General features: G+C 46.4%; 1 protein-coding gene across 1 annotated transcript; it reads right to left on the reverse strand.

Moving 5' to 3' along the window:
• Positions 1–4,921: 4,921 nt before the first annotated feature.
• On the reverse strand, positions 4,922–10,017 carry LOC130582364 (G-protein coupled receptor 83-like). Its single transcript, XM_057381013.1, has 4 exons — positions 9,604–10,017; positions 7,818–7,943; positions 6,131–6,264; positions 4,922–5,618 (listed from the first exon to the last, which is right to left on the reverse strand). The coding sequence occupies exons 1-4, from the start codon at positions 9,979–9,981 to the stop codon at positions 4,994–4,996; spliced, it is 1,263 nt and encodes a 420-aa protein (XP_057236996.1). The 5' UTR covers positions 9,982–10,017; the 3' UTR covers positions 4,922–4,993.
• Positions 10,018–11,682: the final 1,665 nt, after the last annotated feature.

Genomic DNA, 11,682 nt, shown 5'->3' on the forward strand with positions numbered 1-11,682 from the left:
TTTCTCCGTTTAACAACGCTGTTGTGCCGCTTGCCGGTGGCTCTCGTTTGGCACCGATCATTAGATATCGGCACCTCAGCTCTGGGTTCCCCGGGACCGCTTGTGGCGATGAGACCCCTATGTATTTTCCTGCTTATTGAACTCAAACCTTCCTTTGGGACAGCAGCAGCCGGGTCAGCTGGGATCTGCCGGGCAAAACCCACAGGATACATCCCGGTTATGGCAGGGTTAGTGGGCAGAGGTTGGGGGCACTTTCTCATGTGAGAAGTGTGTTCCACACCTCATATTCTGGAATGCAGCAAAGCAATCCACCAGGAATAAATAAACCACCAGAGACAGCAATCCCTGCATTTCAGAGACAGGCAGAGGTGAAACAGCAGAGCCAGCGCAGGTTGATAAAGCACCTGTATAAAGCCCTGTTGGCAACGCTGATCTTACAAAGACTCACGAGACCTTCAGCAATGTCAGGACCTCAGTGTGACACATTCCACCTGAAAAACAGACTCTGCTTCTCCCGGCCTTTGGATTTACAGTGGGTGAGAGAAGGGACAGGACACTGCCTGTGTCATGTGCCACCCTCTGGGTCCTCAGCTTTCCCACAAGCTGCCAGCAGCTCAGTCCCCTCTGGGCTCCATCCTGCTCCTGCAGTTTCCCTGCGCTTGAAACCTCTCTCCCATCTCTTTGCAGCAGGTACCCACACAAATCCTGGGGATTTCAATAGATGTGGAACACTTTGCACCAATTCTCTGTGAGGTGAATGTCAATACAAACCTCATATACTYCTGTACACATCGTGACAGAGGAATATCAAAAGTGAAAATGAATTCAGGATCATTTAAGGGTCAGTGCAGATGCYACAGATGAGGATTTTTCACCTGAAAAAGCTGGGAGTTTTGCCCTCCTATGAAAAAAAAGACTGACCTCACATTTTGGTGCATAGGAGACCAGGCCTATTCTTCCTCACCTCATTGACCAGTCTCTGTGCAAACAATAGCACTGTGTGAGTTAGCATTTCTCTTGTTAAGAAAAATCTTCAAGAAGAAGCAATTCTTGTACCTGAGTCAGGGACCAACATTTTTAGAAATGGCCAAAGTCCACAGTAGCAGTGAAGTGGCAAACCAAGCAACTTGGTTTTACCAGCTTAATAGTTACTTAACTGGCTAATAATTACTTCACTGGCAAGCTTACCTCCTGCACAATGAGCAATGGACTCTTTGACAACAGCAACAATCCCAAACTGAGTATTAGYTYAGGTGACCACTCAGGATATGTTCARTGTGGWGTGTTGAGGGGCAGAGCACACTATGAGCAAACCCTTCTTACCCCAGTTCAAGCCAAAGCAAGAGAAACCCTTCATGAACGGATGTCTCCCATTCCTCTCACACATTCCTCTTCCTACATCTCCCCATTTTTCAAACTAAAGGCATTTGTTTGGGATTTGGAGAATACTTCAGTGCTTTGGGTGATGTTGAAATGAACCCAGTTAACTGCTTCCATTTTAATCACTCAGAAGTGACTCAAAATGCCCATGACCCCTCTGGGGAGCTGCACAAAGCTCACCAGGGCTGGTGAAATGATTCACAGCTATAGGCTCATTATTCTGCTTGAAAGGTTTCTTCTAAAGGAGAGATAAGAAAAACCTCTTCAGAGAGGGCACTAAAATATTCTCTTCTTTTGTTGTAGCCACCTGATTTAAACACAAATGCTAAAGGGTTATTTTATTGTAGCTTCAGGGCTCTGTATTTGGCGTATTTTTGGTTTTCAGTAGGTGTGTAGCTGGAAGTAGATGTAGTAGCTTCAGTGACCTGTAACCTGCCTGAGCTCTTGCTGCCCTGCTTGCAGCTTTGCCCAAAGAGCCTGGATCCGGCACAGTCACAGTGCACATGTTGTTACCAAGCAGCCCTTTCCAAACAAATCTGACTCCAATGACCACTTCTCACATGTGGCAGAGCTGTGGCAGACTTGCATGGTTCTTGCTCTGTTTGCTTGCAGTCAGGTGAGGGAGAGCACGAGTTCTCAGCAAGGGRAAAGGAGTCAGGGAATGGCTGAGGATCCCAGCAGGAGCACCRGGGAGAAATGCACAAGGAATCGATCAGGCTGTGCTTCTGCTCATGGAAATGTTTATTGGAGAATAAAAATTAAATTAAAGGAGACCTCAAAGTATCCCATGCTCCTGTCTGGAGTGAGGCACCAGGCAAAAACTGCTGCTGGGACCAGCCATTGATTGTRCGAGCTGCAGGGAACCACATGGCAATGAAACAGCATTTGATGTAGAGGCACATCCATGGATGACCCCACCTGGGTAACCACAGCAGTTCTTCATGCAAAGGGCTTTTCATGCTGAAAGGAGTCAAAAAACATGGAGACAAACATTTTGATTGTGGTTTTAAGACTGCTGGGAGCAGCAGTCTGTGCTTTCTTGCTAATCCTTTTGTAAGAGGAAATACATCTCCTTTTCATAACTCAAAAGTTACACAAAACCACAGGACAGAGAGGATCCTGAACCAGTAYTTTACTTGACTCTTAGCCCCCAAAAGGCATTGATGGATCAAATCTTAAAACCACTCAGATATCTTAACAGAGTGCATATTAAAGCAAGAGCATCAGTGGGGAGGTTGTGTGTAATGAGGGGGAAGTTTGCCAGAATTTTACAAAAACAATCCCCTCAAAGAAACAATGTTTTTTAAGGCAGTTCAACATTGCCAGACTGCAGACTCCGACTGAAGAAAGCACTGCTGTGTAAAGATCAGCATGGGATATTCTATGAGAAAACAACATCAGTTTTCCCTCTGGGTGCAAACTGTCCCTTGGAGAACTGTTGCCAGGTGATGGATGCCTGCCTACTGCCATGGTCAGAAGGGCAGCCTGYGGGTTTGAACTTGGCCCACACCATCTTTCTGTCTGCACAAGGCTGAGGGATGCTGACCCGGCATGCTGTCCTGCTGCAGGATGAGTGGCAAGAGCAGACTCCATTTATGTAGAGCCCAGAGTAAGGGGTTTGGCACTTCTCTGGGAGCAGATTGGGATATACATGCAAACTGTGTTATTTAACATCACTGAATTTTTCCAATATAAAGAGAAAGGTGTTTGAATGAGAATAAGTTTCATTACTGTAACAATGTTTATTTGCATTTGCGATTGATTTGGTTTTTCAAGAAGGGAGATCTTATTTATAGAAACCTCCAGACGGCAACATTAGGGAAATACCATTTGCAGTGGCATGGATTCCCAGTTTTTCAGACAGTAAAATCCCCAAYTTAGTAGTAATATCTGGTTTATGCTGTCATTTACTTGTAACACAAAATTAAAGGCTCCAGTGCTACCTCTGCAGTGCCAGCTCCAGGCAGAACTCCACTGCAGTGAAACCAAATCAAAGGCTCCCACATTCAGAGCCRATATCTGAGGCTTGAGTATTTGCTCTCTGAAGAGATTTTTCTAATTCCATTTCYTCCCCTAAGTATATCCTGTGCAGAATCATTTCTGCAGATGTGAAGGAAAAGTGATGGCTGTGCTTAAGATGGGAGCCCAGACCTGAGGCCTTAGTATTGGCAATTCTGCAGTGTCTCAAGCCCTGTTAGGTCCTTGTCCCTGTCCCAGCTGCTGTTGTCTTCCTCCTTCCCACAATTAGCTTAGGAAAAAAAAGCAAGATTTTTGTTGCTCTTATTCTTTCTTCTGCTTCACAGTTTCTTTTTGAAATACTAGTGCATTCCCAGGTCGTATATTTTTGTACTTATAGAAGCATCTTGATTTCCAGATTTAATCAGCCTTTCACCCAWGTCTGCAGCTGTGACACTGCCAGTCTGGGTGGAAATGCTCAGCTGTAGGATGTAGTTTAGAGTATYTTGCATGTGAAGTCTGGAGCTCTTTTCCTTTTCACTGTCTTTTGAAGCTCAATTCTTTACCATCACAAAGGCTGAGCCGGCGCAGAATGGACACAAAGAAACTGGTTATTCTTTCTGAGAAAGAGGAAAACACAACTTAGGTGGATTTTCATAACCATAGGCTGAAGTCAGCCTTGTGCTCCCACTGGGTATCTCACACTAGGGACCCAAACCCAGCCCTGCAACACAGTGGCTGGCTCCACTGTGACCCCCCAGAGCAGCAACTGCTGGCGCCAGCTGTCAGTCACCCACATTCCCAGGAATCCCAGCTATCTCTTGCATTCCAGAGGCACCATTTGGACCAGRACTAGCACTGCTGGTGCACTCTGCCATCAGCGATGTAGCTGCAGCTCAAGGGTCAGTGCTTGAGGTGAATGCTGTGGCACATTGCCAGATGCTCATTTAACTGAGCAGGGAATACATGAAGGTTTACATGTTACAGGTTAAACTTCTTCCATCTCCTGCCTTTTGGGTTGAAAATCTGCAGTTCTGTTTTGTTCTATTATGATGGAACCAACACAATGCTGGTTCCGTCTCAGACAAAGCTGAAACCTCCCAGTTCCACAGCTGCCGACTGCTGTCACCCACAGGATAACTCCAGGGCAGAAAGACAGGCTGAACAGGGAAAGGCTGCCAGACTGGCAGGGAAGTCACAAAGGACACAGCYCTTGAGGACTGGTAAAAGATAAAGTATTACTGAAAGTGAAAATACTTTAGATTTTATGCTAAAGAAATGTCAATTCACAAAGTTAAAGCCCAAACAGCTTTACATCAAAGCACATTGGGCACAGCTGGTGTGTGTATAACCAGTGTAGCTTGTCCATGTTTGCTTAGACTATGAAAAGCTTCATGTGCTCTTAAATAATTCTCTTCATTTTTGTTGACTGTTTCAATAAACAATTCACTCATTCTGGAGCCCACAAGCAGGCAGTTAATCCCTAAAGAATTTTGGCACCTGAGAGAATAGGGTCCTGAATGACCCAGTCAAAGGTTGAAGTTCACGTGCTGTGGGCAGAAGGTTGACTAGATGGTCTCCAGAGGCCTTTCCAAATCCATTTTCCCCATGACTCCGCAATCATAATGTGATGCTGCCCAGCTGTCAGAYGAAGGGTTCAGCTTTCTGCCATAATTGGCTGCACACTGGCTATGTCTGTCTTTGCAGAGTTCCTCTGCGGGGATGTCTGTGCCTTTGGGCAGATGCTGCTTCTTTTGCASCGGCAGTTCTCAGCCTTGGCGTGCCGGAAGGGCAGGGAGATGGCCTGCAGAGCATGGCCCTGGGTCATGCTCCTGCGCCGGCACACGCACAGCAGRGACCGGAGCTCCGTGCGGAAACTCTCGTTCAGCCAGCAGTAGATGAACGGGTTGTAGCAGGTGCTGCTCATGGCAAACCAGTGAAAAGCAAAGTACAGAGCATTGCTGCTGTGGATGGCCCTGCAGGAGATGAGCACCACGTAGCAGTTCAAGGGAAACCAGCACAGGGCAAACACAACCACCACCACCATCAGCATCTTCAGCGTCATCTTTTTCTTCCGTTGATGGGCATAGTATTGCTCCATGGTGAGRTCCCCGATGGCGTTCCTCAGCCAGAGCTTCTTGGCTACCATGGTGTATGTGATGGAGATCACAAGCAGGGGCAGGACATACAAGAGAACAAACGTAGTCAGGTCCAAATACTTCCAGAAAAGATCAGCRGGAGGAGGGAAGCTGGGGAGGCAGACCATTCGGATGGTTTGGTTTCTGAAGATCAAAGAGAAAGACCTCTCAATTCCACTACCAGCTGCAWACATCTGAAGACAAGCACCTCAGACATTCAGACAAATTTCAGTACAGGAACAGGCAGCAGATCTTATTCAGTATCATGAGCAGGTACCACTTTCAACGAAAAACTTTACTCTGAGTTTGACCTTTGGATCCAATTAAGGTATCTTAAACACATCCCCAGGAAAAGAAAGAAATCATCCATATTGGCATCTATGTCCTGTACTGATGAGGAGCCCCTCTCCTCTGTGTCTGCCCCAAATTGCATGGCTGAATTTCTGAGCCCAAATCAACTAATAAACCAGCCTGGAAGCAATTCTATCAATTGTCATTATCCCTTTGTGACASACATGGCACCCTTGCAAAGGGAAGAAAACCATCTCTGTTTCACCATCCTTTCTGCTCTAATATATGGATGGAGACGTGGGGCCTTGGCTTCTGTGGGACTTTGAAAACATCATACAGCAAAAAATGTCAWGTAAATGTCTTACCCAATATAAAACCTTGTAAGGGTCTGATAAATGGCATGAGGCAGAGAGAAGCAACTGGCCATAACCCAGATGATGATGACACAAATCCCTCCTTTCACCATGGACATGCGTGGCTTAAGAGGATGCATGATCACCTGCAGAGAACAGCACGTTCGTCATCCTTTGAGCCTCATATTGCATGTGACTCCACATCCCTTCAGTGTAAAAAGGCAGAGAAAATCACTTTACAGGACTTCAGGGAGYAGAAGGGCTGGGAAATGCATGGAGYTGTGCACATATTGAGTGTTGCTGCTGACCCAGAGCCTGAGCAGAGGAACACGTTCTGTGTAACCCATCAGTGTGACTCCAGAGACCACAGTGGTGAGATGTCTTTTGAACTACATGCACTATGGAGAACTACATTAAGCAGTGAAACAGTAATTAAAAATAGACCCRTCATGTCATCCAGATGATCTCTTGGCTGATGAAGTCTTTGGTATTTTATGCTTGTTATTTCTGGTCCTATTATAAATATCTACTTAATCAARTTGTACCGGAGTATCTGTCTGCTGCAGTACTTTTCAGGACTGGCAATATTTTTAGAGACAAGTGTTGGTTTCCTTTTTGTCAGGGACAGCTCTTCACTTCTGTCTTTATCTCCTTGGGCTGCACTAGCTCATTCCAGCTCATTCCAGAGGAACCCACTGAATTTAAGGGCATGTATTATGTTTGCCTTTAATTAAATAAATGCTTCTTGATACCTAGCCATGCCTTGCAATCCATGYAGAATCTACTGATTAAAATGGATCACTCTCGAAGTGTTTTGATTTCAGGAGCTGTAATTTTGCATGTAAAATGGCAGACTGTCAAACTCTCTGTGATAAAAYGACAGAAGTGGCTGATCTATGCTCTGGCAGTCCCAGTGATTCTCTGACACCAGGTGGAGCCTGTTCTTATTTTGAACTGCATCCAGCCACGACATTTATCAGGTGGAATTGCTTTTWGGTAGMAACWGTTTCAGTGGCTCCAGCACTGCAAGAAATCCAATCTGCCTGAGAGCTCACCATGCTGTACCTGGCCTCCCAGCACTCTGTACTCATCACCTAAAGAACAAATTACCATCCCTGTTTCACTTAAGGAAGCCCTTCAGTCTGAACCCATTGCTTGATCTGAAAGGTTTTCTGGTTGGTATGTATCAGGGCTGGGGGAGAAGGAGAGAATTTCTCACYTTGAAGTGGATGAGTTAACATAGTTCTTACTGTTTCCAGCCTTAGGCAACCCAAAGGAGTGGGGCAAGACTCAGAACAGACAGACTGTCATAAATCTGTGTGGAGAGAACGTGTGGGCTGGCTGGTGTTTGAATTCAGCACTTATCCCCACCCTGCTGGTGGGGCTGAGGAGGGCAGGGAGCCCATGAGCCCAATGGCCCAGGCAGAGCAGGGCTGGAGCAGGCTGCCTGGCACTGATCTCCTGAGGTTTTCAGYGTCACCCAGGACAGAGACTCCGCAACCTCTCTGGGCAGGCTGTTGCAGTATTTCGTCACCCTCACTGTAAAAAACACAGATGTTTTGTCCACTGCCATGAAAGTTCTCTGTTCCCTGAGTCCCAAGACAGTGCAGGTTTCCAGGTACTGGGATTTGAGGAGGAAATAACCATGTATTTAGCACATTCTTTTGTAGCAAACACAGGGGTGGWGTCTTCGACATACCTGGTACCGGTCCAGAGCAATGGCAGCAAGAGTCAGCACAGACACGTGGACAGAGCAGTACTGAACAAAGCGGCTGACGTGACACATCAGCTTTCCAAAAACCCAGGTGCTGCTCACAAACCGAACCTGAAAAACAGACAACACCAGATTAAGGGGAGCAGTACCAGAAGAGAAGCAAATTGGCTTCCCATGTGCTTGGTACAGAAGAAATGCTTTAATACAGATTTCTGAGGCTTTGGAGTTGCTTTATCCTCCATTTTTCCTCAGGAAACAGCACCTGTGCAAGAGGCTCTCAAACTGAGGTGAGATTTACTACACTGTGCAAAAAAATGTCTTGAACAGTGCTCTGTGTATGTTGTGTATATGTGTACATTTGTACATTTACCATGGCCCTTCTGGAACACATAAAGAAACCTTAGCTCTGCTCCTCAATGAGGCTCTGCAGGGTACACTAGGCATCTCCTTGAAAACATTTACGTTTTTCAACATGTGGATGCTGAAAGCTGCATGCTCTCCAAACTTAGTGAGAGAAATCCATGGGAAAATTTCTCACCTGTTCCAAGAGAGGTGTTACTGATGGAGACTTCTCTGCAGAGGAGAGTGTGCCAATTGCCTCATTCCCTTGTTATTCCTGACTGTGCAATATTAATTACAAATTAATGTAACTCATTTTGCAGCAGATTAAGCTAATTTGAAGTAAAGCACATTTACTACAAAGCATCCATCCAAACAGAAAATTAGCCAAGACTAGCTAATCTGTTTTCAATTAATCTAATTAATTTCCCWACAGGGACAACTCTCACAACACTGGCTGTCACTGAACAGGAGCAGTGGGCTGGTTCTCTGGAGCTGATGTAAAGCTTGTTCCTGAGAGAGCTGACAGAAATTTAATTACAAGTGCCTAGTGTGGCTGTTGGTGTGCGAACACACAAGAGGGCACCAGGCTCTCCCTGAACAGAATACAGGATGCAAATCCCATCAGAGCAAGGTAGGGAAATCCCAAAGAAAAGAATATCAGTTTACAAAAGAATATGACCAAAGAAACAATATCAGTTTACGAAAGGGTGAATTCAAATAGTTATTTCAAGTCCTGCTTCTGGAAGGCAGAAGAACACTGTACAGCAGTGGGCACGGATGAAGCAGGAGGATTTTGAACAGAAGTGCTGGGTCAAATCCAGGTGCAGAGTGCTGTTTACATGGCATTTATTGTCTGTGACAGTGGGGCAAGAAATGAATCTTTAATTCTTCTCACCTCATTCATTTAATGTTCTTTTATATTACATATTATTTGGCCATTAAAAATTTAAAAAGCACAATTAGTCCCAGAAAGCACAGTCTCTAGTGACTGAGGGAGGGACATGCCACTGACACTGTTCATTGCAGCCTGAGCACTTCCCTGAGATATTGCACAAGTACTAACCTGGTTCACGTTGTTTCCATAGGAAACCGGCCATTCATTGGATTTTCTCATGTCAACYTGACCCCACTTCCTTCCCCATCAACAGGCAAAAAGGGCTCCCAGATCTGTGCCTTGCTCAGGCAGAGGGGGAAAGCTACAGCAGAGTGATCCCCACAGTGAACTGCGAGGTGGGAGAATGAGCCCCCAGCTCCACTTACTCAAGGGGTGTTGGGGATGGGGGGCATGACTGCACCCTCTCCAGAAAGCAAAAAGGGAAGCGGGGCAAAAGAAATTGTGAATAACACCTGGTCCCAGCCCATTCAATCCTACTGCACACAGCTGACAGGCACACACAGACACCAGCAGGCACGGCCAGACAGCACTCACCAGTGTGAAGGGGGTGTTCAGAGTGGTGATCATCACATCAGCAATGGCCAGGTTGACGATGAAGAGGTTGGTGGCAGAGTGCATCCTCTTGTTCTTGATCACCACGTGGCACACCAGGATGTTGCCGAAGAGTGAGATGCAGATGATCACAGAGTAGGCAACGATCAGCAGCGCTTTCACTGTCCGGCTCTGGGACTCACCCTCATACTTAGCTCCTCTGTCAAAGTCCCCCAGGTCCTCCAGGTCCAAGTCACCATCAAAGAAGGATTGGTTAGGGAAGCCGTACAGTGCAGAGAAGAAGTTGCTTGTGTTGTGCGTCTCCACTCTCCAGAAGGGTTTGGGCATGTRCTGCAAGGGGAACCAGGTGTGCCAGCTCATGGCTGGGGCAGCTGAGCCTTGGTGCAGCCACACACTCCTCAGTGCCTTCTGCCAGCTCAGCTGCTAAAGCCAGTGGTTGCAGGAGGGAACACACACCTTTGCATTTTAAAAATCAGCCCTGTGGTTGAAAACTAGTGCAAAGACTTGATAAATGGGTCCTTTTGCCTGTGCTGGGGACACATCAGCTTTGCCTCGGAGGCTCCCTGTCAGCTGTCCTTAAGTCCTATATGTCCCCCACAAAGAAGCTGATTCAGAGGCTGAAATATCAGAGATCCTTAAACACTTTCTCTCTGCACCAAGGAAGAAATCTTAGTGAATATTTCCTTTTGGGCATTGTTCTTCTACAATCTGCAACATATCCTTGGAAATCTGCTTTACTGGTTCTCTACACAGTCCTTAATCCATCAGGTTTTTGTTTTCCAAGAGTTTTCAGAKCTTGACAGAAACAAGAAAAGCAAGGGCTGCCTTTCACTTTGCTTTCCCCCTTCTAAGTATCTCTGACTACTCATTGAAGCAGCTTTGCTTGGCAGCAGAGTGGTCCCTGTGTTCCCTGATATACACAGCTGCCAGATGACACACCGCACGGGAAGGAGCCAATGGCAGATCTCTTCCCAGTTTTTCCTGAGGTGTATCACAATCCACACGTGGGCAACGGCACAGCCTGACATGTGCAGATCTAGAGAGCAGRAAGACACAGATGGAGGGTGGATGTGCTATCATCTCCCCCATCTGCTCTCTATTCTTCTCTGGACACTCAGCACAACAGCTACATAGGGGTGAAGCACCTTCACTAATTTACAGCATCTCTCTCTTCATCTCAGAGTTTTAACAGAGAACATCTGAGGTTCACTGCCTCCAGAAAGCACCCAGCTTTGTGCTTGCCCCCAGCCTTCCCTCTCTCAGGTGATGCAGAGGATGGAGTGACAAGTGAAACACAACCTGACAATAAGAGCAGCAGCCCAGCATGCCCGAGGGGCTCCGAGGRTGGACATTACACTCTGTGTCCCGGCTGGGCTGGGGCCAGCGCTGAGCCCCGGGACATTCAGGCACTCACAGGCATTTCTGCAGCAGCCTGGCAGAGGCTGGGGGGACACACAGGGCTCATCCCTGCACTCCTTTGCTGTAGGGCCATGACAGGCTCCTTTGCCTTGTTGGCTGCCCTTTCCTTGCTGTGCATTAGGAGGATGAGGGGGCAGAGCAGCACTGGTCACACATGCACAAACCCAGCAGTGGTGAGGTGTCCCAAGTGCCAGAGGTGGCTGATCTCATCTCGTATTCCTGCAGAACAGATTTATTCTGTCACAGGTACAAACATTTTACCAATCACATGCTGGTTTGCTGCAGTTATTATTCACTTGCAAACATTCTGAGTCGCTTCAAGCAGGCTTTGGGGTTCATTATGCGTTAGTGGTAGCTCCACTCAGTTAGACAGAGAAAACAAGGGAGAAATGTACTTTTGCTAGCTCATCCAGGTGAATTGAGCCACCCTTTGTTTCTGTAGAAGACTTTTGACTTTCACATGCTGACACTACTTGAGACATAAATTTTTTGATTTTTTTTTTTTGTGAAATTATTTGGCATTTTTCTTTTTGGTGCTCTTTTGAAAAGAAATGTCAAATTGCTGAAATGTCAGTTAAGATGCAGATCCATCTACTGAACAGATCTAATGTGATCTCATAACCTCAACAGATCAATGTTGAT

This window comes from Malurus melanocephalus, unplaced genomic scaffold, assembly GCF_030028575.1.
Source record: "Malurus melanocephalus ecotype Western Australia unplaced genomic scaffold, MMel_1.1 scaffold_486, whole genome shotgun sequence".
In the NCBI taxonomy this organism is placed as follows: Eukaryota; Metazoa; Chordata; class Aves; order Passeriformes; family Maluridae; genus Malurus; species Malurus melanocephalus.